Raw genomic sequence first — 25,565 nt, 5'->3', positions numbered from 1 at the left:
ACTAAGCTAATGATATTTAACATAAATACACGCTTTATTACTCTCCCCATAGCAGCAAACCTAGTACTCGTTAAATTTAAAGCTACCGTATTTAAATAGGAAATCTATCTCACATTTTTAGGAAGTAACTTAGTAGTGATCCAGTCAGGCAAATAGAAATTTATTTTTTGACATATTAACAATAGTTTTGCCTCATTAGTATTAAAGTTTAAAGCCCACTCACTATCTCTTCACTACTATGTAACTACTTACATGGTAGGCCTACTTATTACTCCCAGTATCATTATTTTGTCGTCGAATATTAGAAAATTCAACCTTAAAATCCGGACTAAATGCGGCTGAGGCACAGCCGGAATTTTTGGGGACTTTTGCCATTTTCATCAACTAGGCTTACTGTGCTTAACTGTGCAAAATTTCAATTTAGTCCAGATTTTAAGGTTCAATTACCTAATATTTACCGACAAAAAAATTATACCGGGAGTAATAAGGTACCATGTAAGTTTTGAGTAGTTACATAGTAGTAACAAGATAGTAAGTGGGCTTTAAATCATAATACTTATAAGAAAAAATGATTGTTAACATGATTAAAAAATGAATATCCATTTGCCTGACTGGGTTTTTACTAAAAATATATCATAACATGTAAATTATATTCCCTATTTAAATCACTTTAAATTTAACGAGTACTAGGTTTACTGCAATAGGGAGGGTACTAAAGTGTATATTTATGTTAAATATTAATAGCTTAGTATAATATAAATAAATTTGCCAAAGTTTGATAAAAATATATCCATAAATAAGCAAACAGCAACAATTTTATTTTCCTCCATTTAAGAATAACATGGGAATTTTAAATTTAATACTAAATTTTATTATTTATCTCAATAACCGTTAGAGATAGAGCAAACCTTGTAATATAATAAAGATGTATTTTTAGACGTTCTTTAACTTTTGTATTTATAAAAATTCTCTAATACCAATAGTTTGTGAAATATTTCCAAAAAAGTGAAAATTGGCCGCCATTTTCCAAGATGGCGGCTGAAGCACAGCCGGGATTTATGGGGACTTTAGATATTTTATTTATTTAGGCTTACTAAACAACTGTTTAAAGTTTCCACTTAGTCCGAATTTGTTAGGTCGATTTTCCTAATATTCTTCCACTATTTTATCAATGAATCGAAATCATTGAAGAGAGTTGTTCATCAATGGTGCTTGGTAAAAAAAATGTTTTTAAGACATACTGCAGAAATACAGTTATAACTGTCTGTATCCATTCTATTTTAAGTTAAGATAAGTTAATCTAAACTAACCTAACCAAACCTAACTCTCAATTTTTAAAATCCCATTAGTGTATCCTATGTTGTATACTTACACAGTGTTTATTCTGTATGAACTCTTGAATGTGCCTTCAAATTACTTTTGGATTGACAAGACTTTCCACATGTATTGCAATTGTGTGATCTCTCTTCAGTATGAATCAAAGCATGTCGATTCAAATGTCCTTTTTGTGCAAATGATTTTCCACACATGGTGCACTTATATGATTTCCCTCCTGTATGTATCAATGCATGTTTTTTCAAAGTCCCTTTGTGTGCAAAGAATTTTCCACATGTGGTGCACTTATATTGCCTCTCTCCTGTACGAACCAGTGGATGTACTTTTAAATTTTCTTTTTGTTTAAAGGATTTTCCATATGTGGTGCACTTATATGGTCTCTCTCCTGTATGAATCAATGCATGTTTTTTCAATGTCCCTTTGTTTGCAAAGAATTTTCCACATGTGGTGCACTTATATTGCCTCTCCCCTGTATGAACCAATGAATGTTCTTTTAAATTTCCTTTTTGTTTAAAAAATTTTCCACATGCGGTGCACTTATAATATGGTCTCTCTCCTGTATGAATCAATGCATGTTTTTTCAAATATCCTTTTTGTGCAAAGAATTTTCCACATGTGGTGCACTTATATTGCCTCTCTCCTGTACGAACCAATGCATGTACTTTTAAATTTTCTTTTTTTTTTGTTTAAAGGATTTTCCATATGTGGTGCACTTATATGGTCTCCCTCCTGTATGAATCAATGCATGTTTTTTCAAATGTCCTTTTTGTTTAAAGGATTTTCCACATGTGGTGCACTTATATGGTCTCTCTCCTGTATGTATCAATGCATGTTTTTTCAAAGTCCCTTTGTTTGCAAAGAATTTTCCGCATGTGGTGCACCTATATTTCCTCTCTCCTGTATGAACCAATGAATGTTCTTTTAAATTTCCTTTTTGTTTAAAGAATTTTCCACATGCGGTGCACTTATAATATGGTCTCTCTCCTGTATGAATCAATGCATGTTTTTTCAAATATCCTTTTTGTGCAAAGAATTTCCCACATGTGGTGCACTTATATGGTCTCTCTCCTGTATGAATCAATGCATGTTTTTTCATAGTCCCTTTGTGTGCAAAAAATTTTCCACATGTGGTGCACTTATATGGCTTCTCTCCTGTATGTATCAAAGCATGTTGTTTCAAATGTCCTTTGTGTGCAAAGGACTTTCCACATGTGGTGCACTTATATGGCTTCTCTCCTGTATGTATCAATGCATGTTGTTTCAAATATCCTTTTTGTGCAAAGAATTTTCCACATGTGGTGCACTTATATGGCTTCTCTCCTGTATGTATCAATGCATGTTGTTTCAAATGTCCTTTGTGTGCAAAGGACTTTCCACATGTGGTGCACTTATATGGCTTCCCTCCTTTATGTATCAATGCATGTTTTTTCAAAGTCCCTTTGTGTGCAAAGAATTTTCCACAAGTTGTGCACTTATTTGTGCTCTCTCCTGTATGTTTCAATGCATGTAGTTTTAAAGTCCCTTTTTGTGCAAAGGATTTGCCACACTTGTTGCACTTATATGGTCTTTCTCCTGTATGAATCAATGCATGTGTCCTTAGGGTGTATTTATTTGATAAGGATTTTCCACAGATGGTGCAATTGTAAAAAGAATACTTCCTAGAATGTTCTAACAAATGAATCTTTACATTACCTTGAGTGACAAAGGTTTTCTCACATAATAAACATTTAAAGGGACGCTCACCCGTGTGCAACAATATGTGATTCTTCATTGTTGCCTTCCTTGAACAGTTTTTTCCACATATTGGACACTTAAAAGGAAGCTCTTTAGTGTGATTTAACATTTGGAATTTCCGTCTTTGTAAAACTTATTAGATAAACAAGCAACTAATCAGTTGGCCCTTGTTGTCTATTTAAATATATCCTTTGTTTGTAGGAATAGTTATATTTCACAGTCAAGTGGATTTCAACCTCATAAAACTTCAAATCAAGTCTTGCTCAGATCTTGTATATGAATTACATATTTTGCAACATACTTGGGGTTTTATAATTTGGTTTCTCTTGCCTTTTACGTTCCATCATACCATGTATAATTCATAAACAAAATATCAGATTTTCATTGTGTTCACGCCTTTAGATATAATTGATATTTACTTTAAAGTCTAGATAAAGAGTAAATCACATACTTTCGTCAGTTGTTCACAGTGTAATAGCAACATTTCTCCTTTTTAAGAGTTGTTTTCAAATATGATATCCGAGATTATCTCAATTTGTTGTCTTGCAGTACACTGAGCTCTTCTTCTTTACGTCTGGATAGTCTATTGTAAGTTCTGAAAAAGATTATACTTTGTTAAACATATTTTTATCGATTTATTAAGGATACATAATCAACCCATTTTTATCTTATTATTAACCCTCCGAGTGTCATGTCCCATTTATTTGTCATGAATAAGTAGACATTTTTTAAACTAACTATGACGATTGCATTCATAAATCTCAAAACATATTGTAGGCTACAGCCATATCCCCCTAAGAGTTGTTTACAAACTTTCTAAAGCCATTATTAATGTCTATATCTGTACAAAAACCTCCCATTTTTCACCCGTTATTTGTCTTTGTCAAGTGCAAGTAGACATTAAAAAAAATCAAACTATGACAAATTTTATGGATTTCAAAACATAGGCCTACTGTAGATTAATAAAGTCATATCTCCTAAAAGCCATTTGGTGACTTTATAAAGCCATTTCTAACGTCTAGAACTGTGCCCAATTGTTCTAAAACCTTTCATTGCACCTGTTATGTCACGAAAAGCAAGAAGGTAGACACGTTTTTTAACCTTACGTTTTTCTCCATTTCATAGATGTGTCACAATGGTATAGTATCGAATTAAGTAATAGCATTGACTATATAAACTGGCTCAGCTAAAGCTAAACCGAGTTATGCGTACCATAAACGCATGGATGGCAGACCACGGTCTCTCGCTTGCTCTGAGCAAAACCGAGATTGTGATTTTGACAAAAAACGGATTGACACCATCGTGCCGTAGAGGGTGGGAGCCGTCGAGGATCAAACTGTTCGTTCTGCCCAGTATCTTGGGGTCATGGTAGACAGCAAGCTTAGCTGGCGGGATCAGATCTTCCGTACAGCGGACAAGGCCGCTAGGGTGGTTTCTTCTCTTAGCCTGTTGATGGCCAATGTCGGAGGGCCTCGGTCCAGTCGTAGAAGGCTGTTAATGTCTTCGGTCCAGTCCGTACTCTTGTACGGTGCGGAGGTGTGGGCAGACGCACTAAATAAGGAGGCATACAGGATGCGGCTCGCCCGAGTGCAGCGTCAGGCAGCACTGAGGGTAGCATCTGCCTACCGAACAGTGTCCGAGCCCGCCGTCCTGGTGATTGCTGGAGTCATCCCCGTCAAACTTTTGGCGACGGAGAGAAAGGCAATTTACCGGCCCTGTGGGGAGGACGAGGCACGAACAGAGGAACGCACCCGCACCTACCAGCTGTGGCAGGAGGGCTGGGAACAGGAGACACGGGGACTCTGGACCAGGCGACTGATACAGCAAGTCCAACCTTGGGTGGATCGGCGGCACGGAGAGGTGGACTTCTACCTCACCCAATTTCTGACGGGACACGGCTTTTTCCGGTCGTACCTGTTCAGGATGGGCAAAGCCGTGTCACCCGACTGCATATACTGCCCAGGCATTCTCGATGACGTGGAACATACATTTTTCCACTGCCAGCGCTGGGAAAGGCCCCGCCTGGAGGCTCAACAGTTAGTAGGACTGCTGTCGGTGGACACGGTCATACCGATTATAACGGAGGGTGAGGACAATTGGACCTGTGTGTCACATTATATCCAGGGTATTCTCCGTGCCAAGAAGATCGACCTTGACCGGGATGCGGTGTAGGTCATTAAGAATCTAAATGCCAGAAACGGTGCGAGCCCTGAGGGCTTAGGTCACATGTTGGCCTGACTTGAAGTAATGTGACAAACAATTCCAGGTCTGTGTCCAACAGAGTAGAGGGGGTTTTTTAGTGAGTAGTCTGATAATTTTCAGGAGTCTCACACTACAGGCTGGCTACCTGTGTGCGTTAAAGCATTTTCCCTCCTCTACCTAAGAAAAAAAAAAAAAAAATTGACTATATAAACTTTAACACTAGCTTAGTCAATGGTAATAGGCTACTGGCTACTGGTGCTACCGCTGATTGCTGATTGATGCCTGTGTAACGTTAGTGGCTAGCAGACAATTTGGCAACTAACTATGGGACATCAGGAAATCATCTGTTTCCCAGTCCTTGCTCGCACGCTAAATGCTCCCGCCTTGGCCCTAGCATGTCAACAGCTGACTGCTGTAAAAATATGATCATGCGTACAACTTTCCATAGCGTAATTTTGTTTTATTCGTTGTGCTATATTGTCCACAAAGTTTATCTATGAGGAAATTAATAATCCTACTGCCATCGCTTATTAAGTTTAATAAAAACTACATTGATGTCTGTATGACATTGCGTGTTTTAAGGACAGAATGCACGATTAAATTAATTTTTTTTCAGGGTCCAAGAGGGGGCTTTAGCCCCTGTAGCCCCCCCCCCCCCTTGGAACCGCCACTGACTGGGTCGGGATGCTAATTTAGTGGTTTTGACCAAGAACTAAGCTTATCGCAACACAACTTAAATTGCCTATTCATATTTGACGAAGACAATTTCCAATAATTCAATCAGGGAAGCCTTATTATCATCATTAATCAAAAGACCAAAGCTACCTTAGTAAACCAATATGTATTCACAAACATGTTTGCTGCCTTTAGCAGAGTTAAACCTCTGGAGTCATTCAAATTATTTATTGAAAATAACACCAACAAAAGCAATAAACTGTTTATCACACAAAAAATACGTTGTACTGACCTATTCTGAGACATCAGGGAATAAAATAACATGTTAAAAAAGCGCTCAGATTTTGTAGCCCAGTGGCAATGGGTGGTGCTAGCATATTTTTTTATGATTCATATTCTAAATGTATTGGAATTTATTTTGTTTAATTTTTCCTGCTTTTTTTGTTTAACCAACATGTATGGTCGCCATTTCATTGAAAAGTATTAAAGTATGGTTACTTAGCAACCCATAAGGCAAATATTATATAGTTTTGACTTTCAATTTCATTTTTTTACATAATTAGATTTTTGTTGGCAGTTTTAATTGCATTAAAACAGTTTTTAGGCAAGAAATTAATTATTTACAACATTTGAAAGAAATCGCAAAAAGCCGTTTTTGAGTCGTTGAACAAGCAAACATTGCTCATATAAGAGTATAGGATTCACAGTGTAAATAGCAACAATCATGTTAAAAATACTGGATTTTTTGAAATTGAGGTGAAATTTTGTGGGAATAGGGCCAAAATACTATGGATTAACATACGTCTATTTTTATTTTGAAACTTTTCTAGTAATCCACCCCATTGGCTTCCGAATTTCCATGCTATTCTTATGAATAAACTAATTATTGGAATTACCATTATAGTTTGTTCTAAAATTTAGGCTGTTTGGTTTGTAATGGGGTTCCCTATTACTTTAAATGCTTTATCAATGTTGCAGCTGATTTACGTTTGTAAAAATGTTTGCTGATTTACTTTTTGAATCCTTTTTTTATCAGCAGAAAGTAGAATTAATTAGAAGTAATTCTATAAAAACCCCTGTCGCAGCGAACCAGCAGAATAAGCGAATTTCTATTTATCTGGTGCACAATTAGATAAATTAGATTTTTAATTTAATAATCACAATTTCTTGTGCTTATTTTTGAGCCTATTTTAATTTATAAAGGGATTCTACACATCTACAGGAAAATATCTTTCTAACAGTATGCGTTGATTTCCCCTGAGATGCACACAAGCTGAGAAAAAAGATTTTTAAAGAAAAATGCTTGCCTATTAATATATAGGTAGATAGATTTAACCCTATATCAGGCCCATGTTGAATTTGTAGATTAAAAACCTTGGATAATGTCTTCGTGCATATATTTTAATTTATAAAGGGATTCTACACATCTACAGGAAAATATCTTTCTAACAGTATGCGTTGATTTCCCCTGAGATGCACACAAGCTGAGAAAAAAGATTTTTAAAGAAAAATGCTTGCCTATTAATATATAGGTGGATAGATTTAATCCTATATCAGGCCCATGTTGAATTTCTAGATTAAAAACCTCGGATAATGTCTTCGTGCATAACCTCACAATGCCGAAAATTGAATATGTACCTTAGTGCATAAACTCATGTATCAGAAACAAATAACTACATTTTTTTAATTATGCCTACATTGCTGGGTTTTGCCTGTAACTACAGTTCTACAGATTGTTGGAAGTTGTATGATAGTAGATTGCGGGAATCAGCTTTTAGCTTTTACCAGTAATCACAGAAGAGAGTTGTTCATCAATGGTGCTTGGTAAAAAATATATTTTTAAGACATACTGCAGAAAGACAGTTATAACTGTATCCATTCTATATTAAATTAAGATAAGCTAATCTAAACTAACATAACCAAACCTAACTGTCAATTTTTAAAATCCCATTAGTGTATCCAATGTTGAATACTTACACAGTGTCTAATCTGTATGAACCCTTGAATGTGCCTTCAAATTACTTTTGGATTGACAAGACTTTCCACATGTATTGCAATTGTGTGATCTCTCTTCTGTATGAATCAAAGCATGTCGATTCAAATTTCCTTTGTGTGCAAATGATTTACCACACGTGGTGCACTTATATAATTTCTCTCCTGTATGAAGAAGTGCATGTTCTTTTAAATATCCTTTGCGTGCAAAGGATTTTCCACATTTGGTGCACTTATATGGTTTCTCTTCTGTATGAATCAATGCATGTCGTTTCAAATCCCCTTTGTGTGCAAAGGATTTTCCACACGTGGTACACTTATATGGCCTCTCTCCTGTATGATTCAATGCATGTTTTGCCAAATTTCCTTTGGTGGCAAATGATTTTCCACACGTGGTGCACTTGTATAATTTCTCTCCTGTATGAAGAAGTGCATGTTCTTTCAAATATCCTTTGCGTGCAAAGGATTTTCCACATTTGGTGCAATTATATGGTTTCTCCCCTGTATGAATCAATGCATGTCGTTTCAAATGTCCTTTTTGTGCAAAGGATTTTCCACACATGTTGCACTGATGTCTCTCTCCTGTATGAATCAATGCATGTCGATTTAATTGTTCTTTGAGTGCAAAAAATTTTCCACACGTGTTACACTTATATGGTTTGGTTCCTGCATGAAAAAGTGCATGTCGATTCAAAATTCCTTTGTGTATAAAGGATTTTCCACACATGTTGCACTTATATGGTTTCTCTTCTGTATGAATCAATGCATGTCGTTTTAAATCCCCTTTGTGTGCAAAGAATTTTCCACATGTACCGGTAGTGCACTTATGAGGTCTTTCTCCTGTATGACTCAATGCATGTAGTTTCAAATACCCTTTTTGTGCAAAGGATTTTCCACATGTGGTACACTTATATGGCCTCTCTCCTGTATGTATCAATGCATGTAGTTTCAAAGTCCCTTTTTGTGCAAAGGATTTTCCACATGTGTTGCACTTATATGGCCTTTCTCCTGTATGAATCAATGCATGTGTCCTTAGGGTGTATTTATTTGATAAGGATTTTCCACAGGTGGTGCAATTGTAAAAGGAATACTTCCTAGAATGTTCCAACAAATGAATCTTTACATTACCTTGAGTGACAAAGGTTTTCTCACATAATAAACATTTGAAGGGACGCTCACCCGTGTGTAACAATATGTGATTCTTCATTACTGCTTTTCTTGAACAATGTTTTCCACATATTGGACACTTACAAGGAAGCTCTTTAGTATGCTTTAACATTTGGAATTTCTGTCTTTGTAAAACTTATCAGACAAGCAAGCAACTAATCAGTTGGCCTTTGTTGTCTATTTAAATATATCCTTTGTTTGTAGGAATGGTTAAATTTTACAATCAAGTGGATTTCAACCTCATAAAACTTAAAATCAAGTCTTGCTCAGATCTTGTATATGTATTACATATTTTGCAACATACTTGGGGTTTTATAATTTGGTTTCTCTTGCCTTTTACGTTCCATCATACTATGTATAATTCATAAACAAAATAATCAGATTTTTATTGTGATCACGCCTTAAGATATAATTGATATTTACTTTAAAGTCTAGATTTAAAGAGTGAATCACATACTTTCATCAGTTGTTCGCAGTGTAGGCATCATTTCTCCTTTTTATCAGTTGTTTTCAAAGCATTGTCCGAGATTATCTTAATTTGTTTTCTTGCAGTACACTGAGGCTCTTCTTTCTTACGTCTCGTCTGGATAATCTATTGTAAGTTCTGAAAAAGATTATACTTTGTTAAACATATTTTTATAAATTTATTAAGGATTAGCTGTTTGCCCGTTCTACGTACGGGAATCTTGTAGTAAGATGAAACCTTATATTTAGAAGTGGAGTTGGTTAGCATATTTAATGTGCATTTTTCCAGATATGCTGGCAAAACTATTACTGTTTAGGAATATATATAAACCATCGCAAATACAATATCTGACAAATTCAAAGCCAAAACGAATGCTTCACAATTAAATGTCCCCCGATCGTGTTAGTCCATATTTTATATCTAATGATAAAAAGAATTGCTTTATAGATCTATGAGGCATAGCCCTAAGGTAGGCCTGTAATTGAAAGTTACTTTTCACACGGGTTAAAAGTTAAAATACAACTTCAACCTCACTACTGCACACTTTATTCGTGTTGAAATTTTCATTAACAAAGGTACTCTTAACTTTTCCACAAAACACTGAGGAATAAGGACATTAATGGGTTACCAACAGACATACACACACAAATGGGCCGGTCAAAGTCAAAGTGGTGTAAGTCAAAAATCATAGTTTTGAGATAAACGGTTTTATTTACAAAATTGTCGTACGTCAAAGTAGTTTGGATTTTGGAGGAAATTTTTTGACACATGGTACAGACCATATGTTATTACCTCCCTAAATTAAGAATGTACAAAAATAATTGTTTATTTAAAATTTATTAGTGTTTAAAAAAACTTACACCACTTTGCCTTAAATAATTTGTGCATTTTGATATTCATTCTCATTAAAGTATATGTTCACAACAATGGTCTAAGTCAGACTTACACCACTTTACCTGAAAGGGTGACTTAGTTCACTTTTACTTTTAAATCTTTGTGCTTATGAATTTTAAAAAAATAGATGAAAAAATATGACTTACACCATTTTGCTAAAAAAATAAAATGGATCATAGTAATTGAGTTTAATGAGCAATAAAAGTCAATATTGTTACAAAGATTTTTTTATTAACACAATTTGTTACTAAAATTTAAAATTGTCCTCAAAGTGCTTCATAGAAATGTCCTCAATTATTTTCGATATGTTATATACCATCGTCCTCTTCGTCGTTCACTTGTTCTAGAGGACCAATGTCCTCGACACTATCACTGGTAATCAAACACTGGTAATAAGCATGATAAATTGGTGGTATGTAGGGCAACAGCTCTGTCATGTTTTGTTTTTTCCCTTTGTCACTGGTAGAGGTGTTTCATAGAGGCAAGGCCAATTAGACCAGATACCTGTTCAGAGAAATAAGGCTTTTTCTTTTTATGATTTGACCAGACAAGAGAAACACTGTTAAAAGGTACATCTTCTTGTATTGCTTCCTTATAGAACAGTTTGAAAGGTTCTTCCCTTAAAAACCTTATCCATTGAGTTTTTAACCAACTAAATTTGCCTTTATCCTCATTTTTAGTTCTCTGGGTCACTGCATTACATAGCTTTTGCTGATTTAAACTCCTCACGTGTCATAGAAGTTACATGGAATTTGTTTTTGGTTTGTTTTTGGAAGTTGTGTGACCAGACCAGCTGTAAGTAACTAGTTCCAAACACAGTGGTGTAAGTCAGACTTGGGCCACTTTGCTTACTTCACATAAGTCATGTGTTTATACCAAAAAAGAGACATAATGTTGTAAGGCATAGTGGAGTAAGTCAGACTTGGATCACTTTGCTTTGAAACAGTTTCATACCAACACAATGTGGAACAGTAAAGTGCTGCCTCCTAGTGACGCTAGAAATGAACTATGACTTAGCTCATTGTGCCAAAAGATGAATCAGTGAACAAGGAATCAAAATATGGACTTGACTCATTTTTGCCAAAAATTGACTTACACCACTTTGACTTTGACCGGCCCAAATACAGAATTGAATTAGGGGATTTGCTACGCTTTAACCAAAGCAAATTACAAATAAATAATTATTTGAAAGTTTTGATAGTGTCATCAAATTTTATGATAATTGTTTTTAGGCCTAATCAAACTATAAAATTGTTGTAAATCCGTTGGCAAATATATAAATAAGTAAATAAATATACACTCCACAAAACATTTATACGTTATGTCACAATCTTGTTCTATTACTCTATTCTAAATAGTCAGCTGTTGGTAAATATTAAATAGAAAACACTTCTTATTGTTACTTTTTGAAAAACATTACACTACAAACATATATGTTGTTAAAATAAAGAGATATAATTTACAATGTGCGTGTATTCAATAGTACGGTCACAACAATTTTTGGCGACGAGGATGGGATCACCTCTTGTTGTAATACCCAAACCTAACGGCGGAATCCGCCTATGCGTTGACTACAAGTGTGGGGTTAACAGCAGATTAGTACAATCAAATCATCCAATATGTCGCATCGATGACGTGCTCAACAGCCTGAGAAACTCTAAGTACTTTTGTAAACTTGATTTATTTAAAGCTTATTTACACCTGCAAGTTGATGAAGACAGTAGCAAAATTGAAACTATTTCAACACACAGAGGTACATACAGGATCCACAGACTCAGTTTTGGAATAAAAACTGCTCCAGCCGAATTCAATCGGATCATATCTCAAATCCTCATGGGACTAAAGAAAACAGAAGCCTATTTTGACGATCATTGTTCATGGAAACACATTCGATGAGTGCCTTCAAAACCTACAAGCATGTCTTCAACGACTGTCCGACTACAACTTGCATGTAAACAGAAATAAATGCACTTTTATGACTGAAAAAGTGGAATACCTTGGTCATGTTGTTCAACATAACAAAATCAGCAAGTCTCCATCCAAAGTTCAAGCGATTCAAGATATGCCACGTCCACACAATGTCGAGGAACTCAAAAGATTTTTGGGTTTGGTTACATACTACTCAAGATTTGTACCAGATTTTTCTACAATGACATTTCCACTCAGATGTCTACTGAAGAAATCAGAACCATGGATGTGGACAGCTACTTGTGAATCTGCATTTCTAAAACTCAAATCGGAACTCTGCAGTGACAGAGTGATAATTCCATTCGACTCTAACCTAAACCTCATCCTGACAACTGATGCTAGTCCTACAGGTGTCGCAGCTGTACTAAGTCATGAAATCGAAGGAGTAGAACGTCCGATAGCATACGCGTCTCGTTCTTTGAATCCGAGTGAAATGAACTATAGTCAACTTGATTGAGAGGCATTGGCGATAATCTTTGGTGTGAACCATTTCTACAACTACCTACTTGGCAAGAAGTTCATTTTAGTTACAGACAACGAACCATTGACAAGGATTTTTCACCAAAATAAAGCTCTACCACAGATGACGTCAGCTCACCTACTGCGATATGCTTCATTCCTCTCCGGATTTGATTACATTGTTCGATTCAAGAAGGGAAGTAGCAATCAAAATGTAGATTGTTTATCAAGATCTCCAGTCAAAACATGCAGTAGTTCAACAGATCAACAAATCGGGGAAGAAGTGAACCAGCTTTATTCTCAATCACTATTTCAGGTATCCAACTGTGAAATAACTTCAAAGACAATCAAAGAAGAAACCGCAAAAGACCATGAAATGAATGGAATAGCCTTCCATTGCCTTCGACAAATTGCAATTTTTGAAAAATCATATAAAAAAAAGGATGAGACATTCAAAGCTAAAACTGTTTGGAGAAGTACTGCTATATAAGGACTACATCTGAAAAAATATTTAAAGGTGAGTTTTAATTTCTTCTTTAAAATTTTTAACTTCAAAAATGAGAATTTATCTTCCCAAAACGTTAACGTTTATAATTTTTTTTAAATTCACTATTAAGTAGATGTAAGTACTGTATTAATTAAGCTTAAAATATAGTAAATTTAATGCTCTTTAAGATGGTTCTTGTTATAACTGAATATCTTTGAAAATGAATGAGATACAGACTTAAACGCAAACCTTTGCAAAACGCAAAATCGGCTGTTGCGACCAAACAAAATGGCTGCCAAAAAAAAACTGAACATAAAAAAAATTAATGACTAACAGTTTTCAACTCTCTGAACATAGTACAATCTTGGGTAAAAAAATAAAAAAAAATAGTCAGCAACAGTCATTGGTTGATTTCATATGGATTGACCCATTACTATGTTATTCGCATTATTTGTTGCCAATAAAGCTGCACGACCATATAAATGTGGAGGCCCCTAACAGTTCAAGAATAAAAGCCAACTTCACTTCAAGTATATTCCACTACACCTAACATTCCGTAGAGAGATTATAGACAACTTTATGAAACTGATAAGGCTGAGACAACTAACTGACATCCTCCATGTCAAGGAGTTCCAGCTTTAACAGTAACCCCACAACCAATTTCTCAACACTGTGCTAGAGTGTTATTCATTGGCACAGAAGTACGATATGAACTGACGCGGCGTGACAAAGGAAAATTCAAACTTACACTGTAACGCATATACCTCCCTTTGAAGTTAAAACGTGTCTTCCCAACAGATTAAAAAAAAAAATAAAATCATAGATTAATCTGCATTACACTGCATGGAAGTGTTTAACTACAAAAGATCCGCCAATACGATTTTAATACTATTTATGGTTCTTCCAAAAGAAGAGATACCAGATAGCATACTAACAACTCCGATGACGTACAGTATGGAAAATATTTTATTCATTGAATGATCAACCATATTTGGTTAGGTACTAATGCAATTAATATCATTATTGTTTTTACACTTATTAATCTTTAAACAATGCTAAATGCTCAAAACATGTATAATTTCACTCAATTTAGCGCAGGTGGATTAATTAGCGTAAGCCTTGAAAGTAACCGTCGATATTGATGGGTTTCACCTAGTTTATTATATATATATATATATTTATATATAGACTAGCTGTACCCGTGGGCTTTGCCCCGTTTCACTTCATAAGTGAGCTCGTTCGCATGGCTCAACCACGTCCTGGTTGAAGTTCGTTCGCTATGCTCACTCACCTTTAGGTTGGAGCTCTTTCGCTGCGCTCACTTGCCTTCAGGTTAGCTCGTTCGCTAAGCTAACTCGCCTCCAGGTTGAAGTTCGTTCGCTACGCTCACTCACCTTTTGGTTGCAAATTCGCTGTTGTCATAAATTATAAAAAAAAAATAATAGTGCTGCACCCTGTTGGTAATCCTTGTAACTTTAATGCTATTGAACATCATAGAACAGAACCAACTTGTTTAATTGAAACAGCTGTTAAGATTCATTAATTCCATTTAAATATGAGTACTCATAAGGTTAACATGGGAAACTCCAGAGCCACTGGGGCAGAACCCGAGAGTCCAATCAGAATAAAAACAACTTAGTTTTCCTATTTAATGCCTAAAGAATCAGTGTACCAAATTTCAGCCTCCTAGGTAAATGGGAAGTGGGAGAATTAGTGATGAGTGAGTGAGTGAGTGAGTCAGTCAGTGAGGGCTTTGCCTTTTATATATATACTAGCTGTACCCGCGGGCTTTGCCCCGTTTAACTTCTTAATTTTCAAGATAAGCTCGTTCGCATGGTTCAATCACGTCCTGGTTGAAGTTCGTTCGCTACTCTCACTCACTTTTAGGTTGGAGCTCGTTCGCTGCGCTCACTTGCCTTCAGGTTAGCTCGTTCGCTACGCTAACTCGCCTCCAGGTTGAAGTTCGTTCGCTACGCTCACTCACCTTTTGGTTGCAAATTAGCTGTCATAAATTAAAAAAAATAATAGTGCTGCACCCTGTTTGTAATCCTCGTAACTTTAATGCTATTGCACATCATAGAACAGAACCAACTTGTTTAATTGAAACAGCTGTTAAGATTCATTAATTCCATTTAAATATGAGTACTCATAAGGTTAACATGGGAAACTCCAGAGCCACTGGGGCGGAGCCCGAGTGTCCGATCAGAATAAAAACTACTTAGTTTTCCTATTTAATGCCTAAAGAATCAGTGTACCAAATTTCAGCCTCCTAGGCAAAATGGGAAGTGGGAGAATTAGTGATGAGTGAGTGAGTGAGTCAGTCAGTCAGTGAGGGCTTTGCCTTTTATATATATAGATAAAATATTTATATGTGTCCGTGAACACGATAACTTGAGTAATTTTTATCCGATTTTGATAAAATTTGGTTTGAAGGTGTAAGGCGGGGGATTAACTTAAATGAATTCGCGATCCAGCATGATCGGACCATGGGAACAGGGTTTTATGTGAGGTTTTATGGGATAAAAATTGGTTTTTCTCACTTTTGACCCTCAAAACACAAAATTTCCCAATTTTTCTCTAAACCTTCTTAAAGAGCTTAAAAAAACAAACAATTCAGTATATCAAAGTGTTTTTGTACGGTTATGGGTTACGGAGAAAACTAAAAAAATTGTAAATTTAAAATTCCCATGTTATTCTTGTGGAGAATATTGTAAAATGTTGTAGTTTGCTTGTTTATGGATATCTTTTGATCAAACTTGGCAAATATATTCATTTTCTACTAAGCAATAATTATTTTACTTAAAATACACACTTTATTAGTTTCCTTGTAGCAGCAAACCTAGGTACTCGTTAAACCTAATGTTATCTAAATAGATCGATTGAAAATCAATTCAGCCAAATGGAAATTCGCTTAGACGGCAGGTTTGCTGCGGCGATCAACAAATAAAATAATACAAATAAATAAATATAAAACAATGCTTCAATATACTAAATTATTTCTTTTTTTAAGCTCTACAAAATGGTTTTAAAGGAAATTCCAAGACTTTATGTTTTTAGGGTCAAAAATTAGTAAACCCATTTTTACCCTATAACACCCCCCATAAACCCGCGTTTCCATGGTCCCATCATGCTGGTTGGCGAACTTGTTCAAATAAGTGTAGGTTTAGACGTTTATACCAAATTTCATCAAAAGCTGATTGTATTTTTACTAAAATATGTCTATAAATAAGACATTTATTCCCAATTTAAATAACATTAGATTTAACAAGTGCTTAGGTTTATAAGGTTTATTTAGGCATTATAATGCCAAAACGACCATAACTTAAGTTACAACAGTTTCGAGCTGTAGACAAAGGTAAATTAGGCCTACCTATTTTTTATTGCTTAGGTTTGCTGCTACGGGGAAGGTAAAAAGTGTTTTTTGACCAAACTTCAATAGTACCTATATGATGAAATAAATAAATACGCCAAATTTTATCATCATATAGGCCTATCCATAAACAAGTAAACTTAACAGTTTTCATTTTCTCCATAAGAATAACATAGGAATTTTAAATTCACATTTTTTTGAATTTTCTCCGTCATTATTAGGCATACAACAATGCTTTCAATATACTAAATTATTTCTTTTTTAATGGTTGGGAAAGAAATTCCAAAAAATTTTTAACACATCTCATAAACCCCTGTTCCCATATTCGATCATACTGGATCGCGAACTGGTTAGAATAAATATAGGTTTACACGTTTAGGCTATATACCAAATTTCATCAATTTTAATCGGATCATTTTTGTTCGAGTTATCGTGCTAACACACACACACACACACATCCCCGGTTACAAATCTTTGTCGGGACACCTGTATAAAACACAGTTGTCGGGACTTTTGAACCAAACAGCATTATGTACCCACTGCTGTTTGTACATTAACTACGTAAAGGTAGATTTTCTTTACACTCCATTTAAATGTCAAAAAACCTTAAAACTGACTGTCGGGATGTCCCGACAAACATACAAGTGTGTTAATAGCCCCGACAATAGTAAAAGTGTGTTTGTCTGCCCGACAAACATATAAAACAAGAACTTGACACTTTCTGTGTGAACCAACTGCAGATGAGTCATTCCAACGTTGCCACATCGCCTGGTTTCTCAGCGCCAAGGCTACGCACCCCCTGCGCGCTTTCATGAGTGGACTGCCGGGACTGCCGGCCTCACGTTGCATTCTATTTCGCAACGTTTACGATCAACCCCACCCCCCCCCCCCCCACCCCAACGTCCTTACGTCGTAGACGTTTTTTTGCTTAACGCTTATCGACATGCAGCATCTTTGATTGCTGTCTATATTATGTTAGGGAAAAATTTATGTTTAAAATCGTTCTGTGTGTGTGTCATTTTATACATGTACAGAGTGTCCCGTAATTAAACAGCAAAACTTCTGTAAATTGTTTTATGTGTCAAAACAAGGTGAAAATCAAGAATATTTTTTTTTCAAAATCGCTTTGTTGGCCAGATATCTACTATTTTGTGTTTGTTTTCAAACATTTGTAGCTTTGGCGTTTTTAACCGATGTTTATGAAACTTGGTATGTACGTTAAGGTAAACAAGACCAGTTTGAGATAAAAACAATCATCTTGGTGGTAAAATAGGACAAACAGGAATATTTTAGCCTTTTTAAACCAATAAAAGTATTCTTGGAATTTTTCATAAAATTTTCCGATTTGAATTATCTATGTTTTAAAAATTAAAATTGCCACCATTTTGGAATTTTGAGTTGAATCAAGATGATTTGCTTTTCTAACATTAGTCTTGTTTGCCTTAAAATAAATAAAAAGTTTCATAAAGATCGGTTAAAAAACGTCAAAGAAAACAGATGTTTAAAAAATACAAAATAGCGTATAGGCCTATCTGGTTGACGAAGTGATTTTGGAAAAAATGTTATTCCTTATTTTCGACTTACTGTATTTTGACCAATAGAACCATTTCCCGGAGTTTTGCTGTTTACTTACGGGACATTCTGTCTACAAGGCATCCACTGACCGGAAAACGTTGAAAAAAAACATTATGCGCAAATTTGTGTTTCGACAGGGAGATTTCAAATTCGTGATTTGCCACATAAATTCCGTTCTTGAGCAAACTCGTAGCTGCAGTAAATTTCACCACTATTGTTACATATTTTATGTTCTTATCTTCTTTTATCTTTGATCTTCTTTTATGCCTATCGCAATAGTTTACAACTTTTACGTATCCTACGTAACCGCGGTAAAGAAACACCGACGCTGTAATTGGCATCAGCTTTTGTGTTTTCTATTGTAATATATATATCGGTGTAAACTAATGAAAACGTCGTTGCTGTTATTTTGGTATTGGTCTTTGTGTATATTGATGTCGTTCGTACGTAACTGCAGGAAACGCCACAGCTGTTATGGTATCGGCGTTTGTCCTTAAAATCGTGAAGAAAATGTCGCTTTGACGTCGCTGTTGACTGTTGTTGATACTGGGTTTTGTGTTGTCTATCGCTATTTTGTCTCGTTATTTTATTATTTATTATTATTTAAAGCTTCAATACCTGGTAGTAGAGAAATGAACTCTAGTCAATTTGCGAGCAAATAAAGTATTCCTACAATCACAAAAACTTTAAGTTAAAGTTACTGACCACTATCGAGAACATCAAATTTAACAAACTATGCCTGAAGAACAAAGTTGTGCCTAACTGCGTTAAAGTGACCATTAACAATAACTCAAAATCAGCACATATTTTAAAATTAAAAGCAGAGACACTATGGATTACAGGAGAAATATATGATCACTTTATGGCAAAAAAGACATGATTAATCAGGAACTATATAGAACACCTACTTATCTAGCCAACATGTTAGGTCCTGAGAACACAATAGGTCTAATAGAAAATATAATGACAAACTGAATAATATAATCGGCAAGAAAAAACAAAGTCAGAAGAACAAATTAACAAAGCTTATCGACAAATACAACACATTTAACACTAACAATACTGAATGCAAACATGAGTTTTTCCCAAAACTTTTAAACAAAACTGACATATTATTTGAAGACAAAGAGACTAACCTTCTGAATAAAGGTCTTAAACTTTGTCTGCCACCTCCCCCAAACGTGAAGAACCTAGTTAACGAAGTCATAAATACAATTATGTATAGTTTTAGTAAATGTCCCCAAAATTAGACAAAATGCAAAACGTCATAAAAACCAAGACCATCTAATAGCTAAGCTCCCCCAAACGTGAAGAACCTAGTTAACGAAGTCATAAATACATAGAGTTTTAGTAAATTACAAATTAACCAGATACATAGTCCCCATAATTAGACAAAATGTAAAATGTAGTGAAAACCAAGACCATCTAATAGTTAAGAATATAAAAAAAACTAACTGAGAACCACGCAATAGTAACCAAGCTGACAAGGGAAATACAACTGTCATAATGTACGAAAGTGATTATGATATGAAAATTATAGCCAAAAACAATATTGAAATTGTAAAAAATACCCCTACCTTCAAATTTCTTAAAGAAATAAATTCTAACATTAACAGATCGAAACACCTACTTTGTGAAAAAATAAAAAGACAACTCAAAGTAACAGCCCCCTACGCACCAACATTCAAAGGCTTACCAAAGGTTCACAAGCCAAACATACCCATCAGAACCCTTGTAAACTACACGTCACTACGTCAGCACCAGTATATAGAATAGCCAAGAAAATAGACGGAATAATTAGTAAATAGGGTGAGTTTTAAATGAGTTCCCCCCTACTTTTTCTACATTTCTTAAGATATCAACTCCGGAACACGTCAGATCATTATGGAGTAGTAAGTACTTCATTTTGGCTGGGTATAAATTTTTGGCCGCCATCTTGGATCCGCCATATTAGATACAAAGTTTTTTTCCAAATTTAAAGATAGGGTTGTGACCACAATTCGTTAAAAAAATTCTTGATCCATAGTGCTAGATAAAGATAAGTAACACCACCAGTCATTGTCATCGATGTATTTTTTTTTTTTTTTTTTTTAGGGAGAGGTGGGAAAATGCATTTATGCACACAGGTGGCTAGCCTGTAGTGTGGGACTCCAACGAGCTTAAGGCCCAGAGACTACCCACTAAAAACCTCCTCTACTCTTCGGACACTAGCCTGGGAACACTCGTCACACTTCAGAACTAGGCCGAGTTTGCCTACGCCCGAGGGGCTTACGCCGTGTCTAGCCGTTTATTTATTATCAAATCTAGACTTTGATCCGATCTAGATCGTTCTTTTTAGCTTGAAGAACATTCCGGACAAAGTGTGACCAACAGTCCCAGTTGTCCTCACCCTTCAGCAAGGTCTCACAAATCGATTCAATCGACAGCACCCCAAGATGTTGAATGGCCTCCTGGCAAAGCATATCCCATCGTGGACAGCGGAAAAAAGTGTGTTCCGCGTCGTCGGGAATGCATGGGCAGTAAATGCAGTCAGGTGAATTCGTTTTGGCCATCAAGTGCAGGTACGACTGAAAATAGCCGTGACCTGACAAGAACTGCGTGAGGTAATAGTCAACCTCACCGTGCCGCCGTTCCACCCACGGTTGGACCTGTCTGATGAGTCTGGCAGTCCAACGTCCTCGAGTCTCCCTTTCCCAGCTTTCTTGCCACATCTGAAAAGTGCGGGAGCGCTCTTCCGTTCTTGCAGCGTCCTTTCCGACGTAGCCTTGTCTCTGGTAGATTGCCTTCCTCTCCGCTGCCAAGAGTTTGACAGGGATAACTCCAGCAATCACCAAAACGGCCGGTTCGGACACCGTACGGTACGCGGAAGCGACCCAGGTGCCGCCTGACGCTGCACTCGTGCGAGCCTCGACCTGTACGCCTCCTTGTTAAGCGCGTCTGCCCACACCTCAGAGCCGTAGAGAAGCACAGACTGGACTGCAGACATCAATAGTCTTCTACGGCTGGATCGGGGACCACCGACATTGGCCATAAGCCTACTAAGAGCAGCGACACTCCTAGCAGCCTTGTCCGCCGTACGGAAGATCTGGTCCCTCCAGCTCAACTTGTTGTCCACCATGACACCGAGGTACTTGGCTGTTCGCGTGGTTTGAACAACTACGTTCCCAACGCGTAGTGGAACGATGGTTTCAATCCGTTTTTTCATGAGGATGACGATCTCTGTCATGCTCAGAGCGAGTGTCAGACCATGATCAGTCATCCAGGCATTTACAACGCGCATTACTTGGTTCAGTTTCAGTTGGGCTAGCTCAACGTTGCGTGCAGCAATGAGGGCTGCAACGTCATCGGCGTACCCAACTAAAACGGTCTCCTCTGGCATCTCAGATCTCAGAAGGCTGTCGTAGGCAGCGTTCCACAAATCTGGGCCGAGTATCGAACCTTGCGCGGCACCGGAAGTAACATCCATCGTCCGCGAACCATCTTTAGTTTCGTAATTAAGAGTTCTACAGCGCAGGTAGTCCTCGATCAGCCTCAACAGATATGCTGGTACGCGGAAGCTGTTCCTCAACGCGCTCAACATATCGACCCATCTCGCCGAGTTAAAAGCATTCTTGACATCTAGCGTAACAAGAAGCACGACACGGCGAGAGTAATGATTGAAGCTCTCGGCACGCTCTACCGCCCTGCGTAACTCGGATATCGCGTCGATTGTTGACCGACCCTTTCTGAAGCCGTACTGACGAGGAGACAAATCTCCGGCAGCTTCCACGGCAGACGTCAGTCGGCAGCGGATCAGTTTCTCGAAAAGTTTTCCGGCCGCATCCAACATACAGAGGGGTCTGTAAGACGACGGCATATTCGGGTCACCTTTCCCCTTGCTGATTAGCACAAGCCTAGCCCTTTTCCAAGGAGTTGGGAAAACCCCTTCGCACAGGCATGTGTTGTACATTCTCAGCAGTCATCGATGTATAATTATACTGCGAGTGCAAGTTATTATAAAAAGTTATTAAAATATCTTGGAAGTTATCGATGGTCATTGTCGACCTATTTTCACTTGGCTATGATGGATGTATTTTTTTTCGGCCTCCATCTTGGATCCGCCATTTTGAAATGTGATAAATTATTTTAAAAATGAAGGTGGTGTTGTGACCCATCATTTTGAATTATTTTATGCTGAACTCAATGCCACAATCCATTTTTTGTTATCAAGCTTTCTTATTATTTTATTTATTTTATTTTATTTCTAATTATTTTATTTACAATGTCAATATTTGAAAAACTAAATATTAAAATGCAAAACGGATTGCGGCATTGAGTTCAACATAAAAAATTAATTCAAAATGATGGGTCATAACACCACCTTCATATTTAAAATAGTTTATCACATTTCAAAATGGTGGATCCAAGATGGCGGCTGAAAAATATACATCCGTCGTAGCCAAGTGAAAATTATTTCAACAATGACTGGTGGTGTTACTTATCTTTATCTAGCACTATTTTTCTATTAAATGGTCTTTGTTTGTAAATGCACAATGTTAAAATGGGCTAAAAATAAAGTTATAAAAGTCCTCATAACTTTAGAATGGATCAAGATTTTTTTAAACAAATTGTGGCATTGTAATCAGCGTAAAATTTAATTTAAAATGATGGATCACAACCCTATCTTTACATTTGAAAACAAAACTTTGTATCCAATATGACGGATCCAAGATGGCGGCAAAAAATTATTATACCCAGTAAAAATGAAGTACTTACTGCTCCACAATGATCTGACGTGGTCCGGAGTTGATATCTTGAGAAATGTAGAAAAAAGTAGGGGGGAACTCATTTAAAACTCATCCTGTATGTTTTAAGTGTTATAAGATGTTTCTTTTATTTACCTATTGTAAATTTAATAACACGTACAATACTGATCAAGAAGTAATTTAACTTAGTTAGTAACATTTAACATTGTTTCAATAATTCAGTTATCATTGTTATCTTTCTACTGTTATCCTGTTGAAAACCTTAATTTTTTTGTTAACTCTACACTGTTTTTCTTTGCTATTGTATTGTTAACGAATTTGAACTTGATTTTTTGTTACCTATTATTGTTATCTACTCAAATCAAATTTATAGATTTTTTTGTTGCAACCGCTGTCTGTTTTCCATCTTGTTGCCGTTTCTCTTTTTTGTTTGTTATTAGTTTATTTTGATTGTTTTTTTCACTCAACTTTATTGTATATGTAGCTTTAAGTAAGTCTTGTTTGTTAATACACTGAATTGTACCAAATATCAAAATGGAGCCGTCCGTTGGAATGTAAAATAAATAAATAAGTAAAACACTTCAATAGTTTCACTTGGGCTACCTAATTAAATAAATAAATAAAAATGCCTTTTATTAGCAAGCGCTCCTCAGTACAAATTATTTTACAGGATGACTCTTGTCAATAAACTAATCCTAACTTAAAACTAAAGACAAAACAAAATACTGATCCCCCTATTTACAAGATTTTAGCTATTTACAAAAATACATTTTCTTTAGTCTAGATCTAAAAGCTGGCACACCCAGCATCTGAAGGTCACAGGGGAGGTCATTGTACATTTTAAGCCCAAAGTACGAAAAACCTCTCTTTCCTACTTCCAACCTCACCTTCGGGAAATGAAGCTTTTTGTCTTGTCGGGTATTGCGCTGAGGCACCCGATCGCGGGTGACCAGCCTTTCAATGAGGTATAGATTTTATTAAAGGTAAATAGCTTGGCATAAGATTAATTATTTTTCATGATTTTTTGTAACTTAATATATATTTTTTAAATACATCCCTGTACCTATTAAAATAAAGAAAGAAAACAACATTTAAGTTGAATAGAACCCTCCTAAATATAAATATAGGCTATTTAATATTTTGGGTACAGTTTCTTAACTGGGCTACGGTAATATCAATTGAAATCATCAATTGAGAATATCTCTTATTAATGAATATATTTAACCTACTTATATAAGTTTTAAAATGAAACTGTAATAATCTAACCTAACCAACCAAACTTACCGACAGTGAACAAATCGATTTAAGGTTTACTAACCGAATTGATGGTTTCAATATATATTAGCTAGCCCAGTTAAGTTAAGAAACTGTACACAATATTTCATATAACAAATATATGGAAAGATACAATAAATATTTTAACTATGGACAATTAATTACAAAACTAATTGGAATTAATTACAAATTAATTAAATTAATTGCAAGTTAGCAAGGCCTAAGTTTAACTAAATTGGTTCTATAAATTACTTAGCCTATCAATTCTATGATTTGCGCTAAACGTAAATAACTGAATTGATTTGATTATTTTATTCCACTGATAGTTTTTCAGTATTTTGTGATCTTTATGTACGGTAATAATCGGAATAACTGACTGAAAGTTAATAACATAACCTCAACTAACTTCAGTGAGTTGAGAGTTACTACAGTAGAAGAAAATATATCGCCATAAGGCAGACAACAGCTCCAACTACAACGCTGTCTAAGTCAGAGGAGCAACTGCAACATGCAAGGTCAAGTCCGCTCCACTCCACGACACGACCACCAGCAGTCAGCACTAGATGATGCAAAAAACGGTTAGAACTTCGAACTGGCAACATTGCATCTCTTCAACATGAAACCTGCATTTGAAGTGAATGTCGGGACAACCACACACTGCATTAGTTCCGCAAATCACCACTGCCGCGCCACCGTACGTGTGAGATACGGGGCCCGACTAAGATAGACATCACTGACTCCGGGGGCGTACATTGACTGTCGGGACATTTAAAAACAAAATTTTCTAAGTGTTTCTGGGACCCGATTACAACGTTTCAGGCAATCTTTGCTTGTCGGGACGTGTGTGAGTCCCGACAACCGTGTGTTAGCCCGACTGTCTGGCCGTATGCAGGCGTGTGTCCCGACAATGATATGCAAACGTACGCACACACACACACACACACACACACATATACATATATATATATATATATATATATACATATATAAAAGTTTTAACGAATGGTGTTTTTGGCATCTGGGGACATCAAAATGAAAAAGTAAATCGGTCCCGGGCCTAAGTCTTACCATGAGACCTACGGTAATAGCTACTTCCCAATAGGGAAATTCGCTAAAAAATTAATTTAAAATTCCCATGTTAGTCTTATGGAGAAAATGAAAGCTGTTGTAGTTGACTTATTTACTAGGAGAAACCCGTCAAAATCGACGGTTAGGGGCCAC

At 36.1% G+C, this 25,565-nt stretch overlaps 3 protein-coding genes across 3 annotated transcripts in view; all 3 read right to left on the bottom strand.

Annotated features, from left to right (window-relative positions):
• Positions 1-8,079, bottom strand: part of LOC128991916 (gastrula zinc finger protein XlCGF57.1-like) — a 35,265-nt gene extending 27,186 nt beyond the window's left edge. The window contains exon 1 of the mRNA XM_054415200.1: positions 7,924-8,079. The gene's annotated coding sequence lies outside the window, so the exon portion shown is untranslated. The remainder of the gene's footprint in view (positions 1-7,923) is intronic.
• LOC128991917 (gastrula zinc finger protein XlCGF57.1-like) overlaps positions 1,873-25,565 on the bottom strand; it is a 36,425-nt gene continuing 12,732 nt past the window's right edge. Inside the window, exons 2-3 of the mRNA XM_054415201.1 lie at positions 9,563-9,709; positions 1,873-3,664 (exon numbers count right to left, since the gene is read on the bottom strand). Coding sequence (XP_054271176.1) covers positions 2,000-3,178 — 1,179 coding nt within the window. The 5' untranslated portion in view covers positions 3,179-3,664; positions 9,563-9,709 and the 3' untranslated portion in view covers positions 1,873-1,999. The remainder of the gene's footprint in view (positions 3,665-9,562; positions 9,710-25,565) is intronic.
• On the bottom strand, positions 3,600-9,554 carry LOC128993004 (gastrula zinc finger protein XlCGF57.1-like). Its single transcript, XM_054416754.1, has 2 exons — positions 8,074-9,554; positions 3,600-3,664 (listed from the first exon to the last, which is right to left on the bottom strand). Exons 1-2 carry the CDS (start codon positions 9,215-9,217, stop codon positions 3,600-3,602), a joined length of 1,209 nt encoding a protein of 402 aa, XP_054272729.1. The 5' UTR covers positions 9,218-9,554.

This window comes from Macrosteles quadrilineatus, unplaced genomic scaffold (assembly GCF_028750875.1).
Source record: "Macrosteles quadrilineatus isolate MER2022 unplaced genomic scaffold, UCM_ALF_1.0 Scaffold_4__1_contigs__length_99947679, whole genome shotgun sequence".
Taxonomy (NCBI): domain Eukaryota; kingdom Metazoa; phylum Arthropoda; class Insecta; order Hemiptera; family Cicadellidae; genus Macrosteles; species Macrosteles quadrilineatus.
Note: the sequence above shows the minus strand (reverse complement) of the source record. Positions and strands in the feature narration are given on the sequence as shown.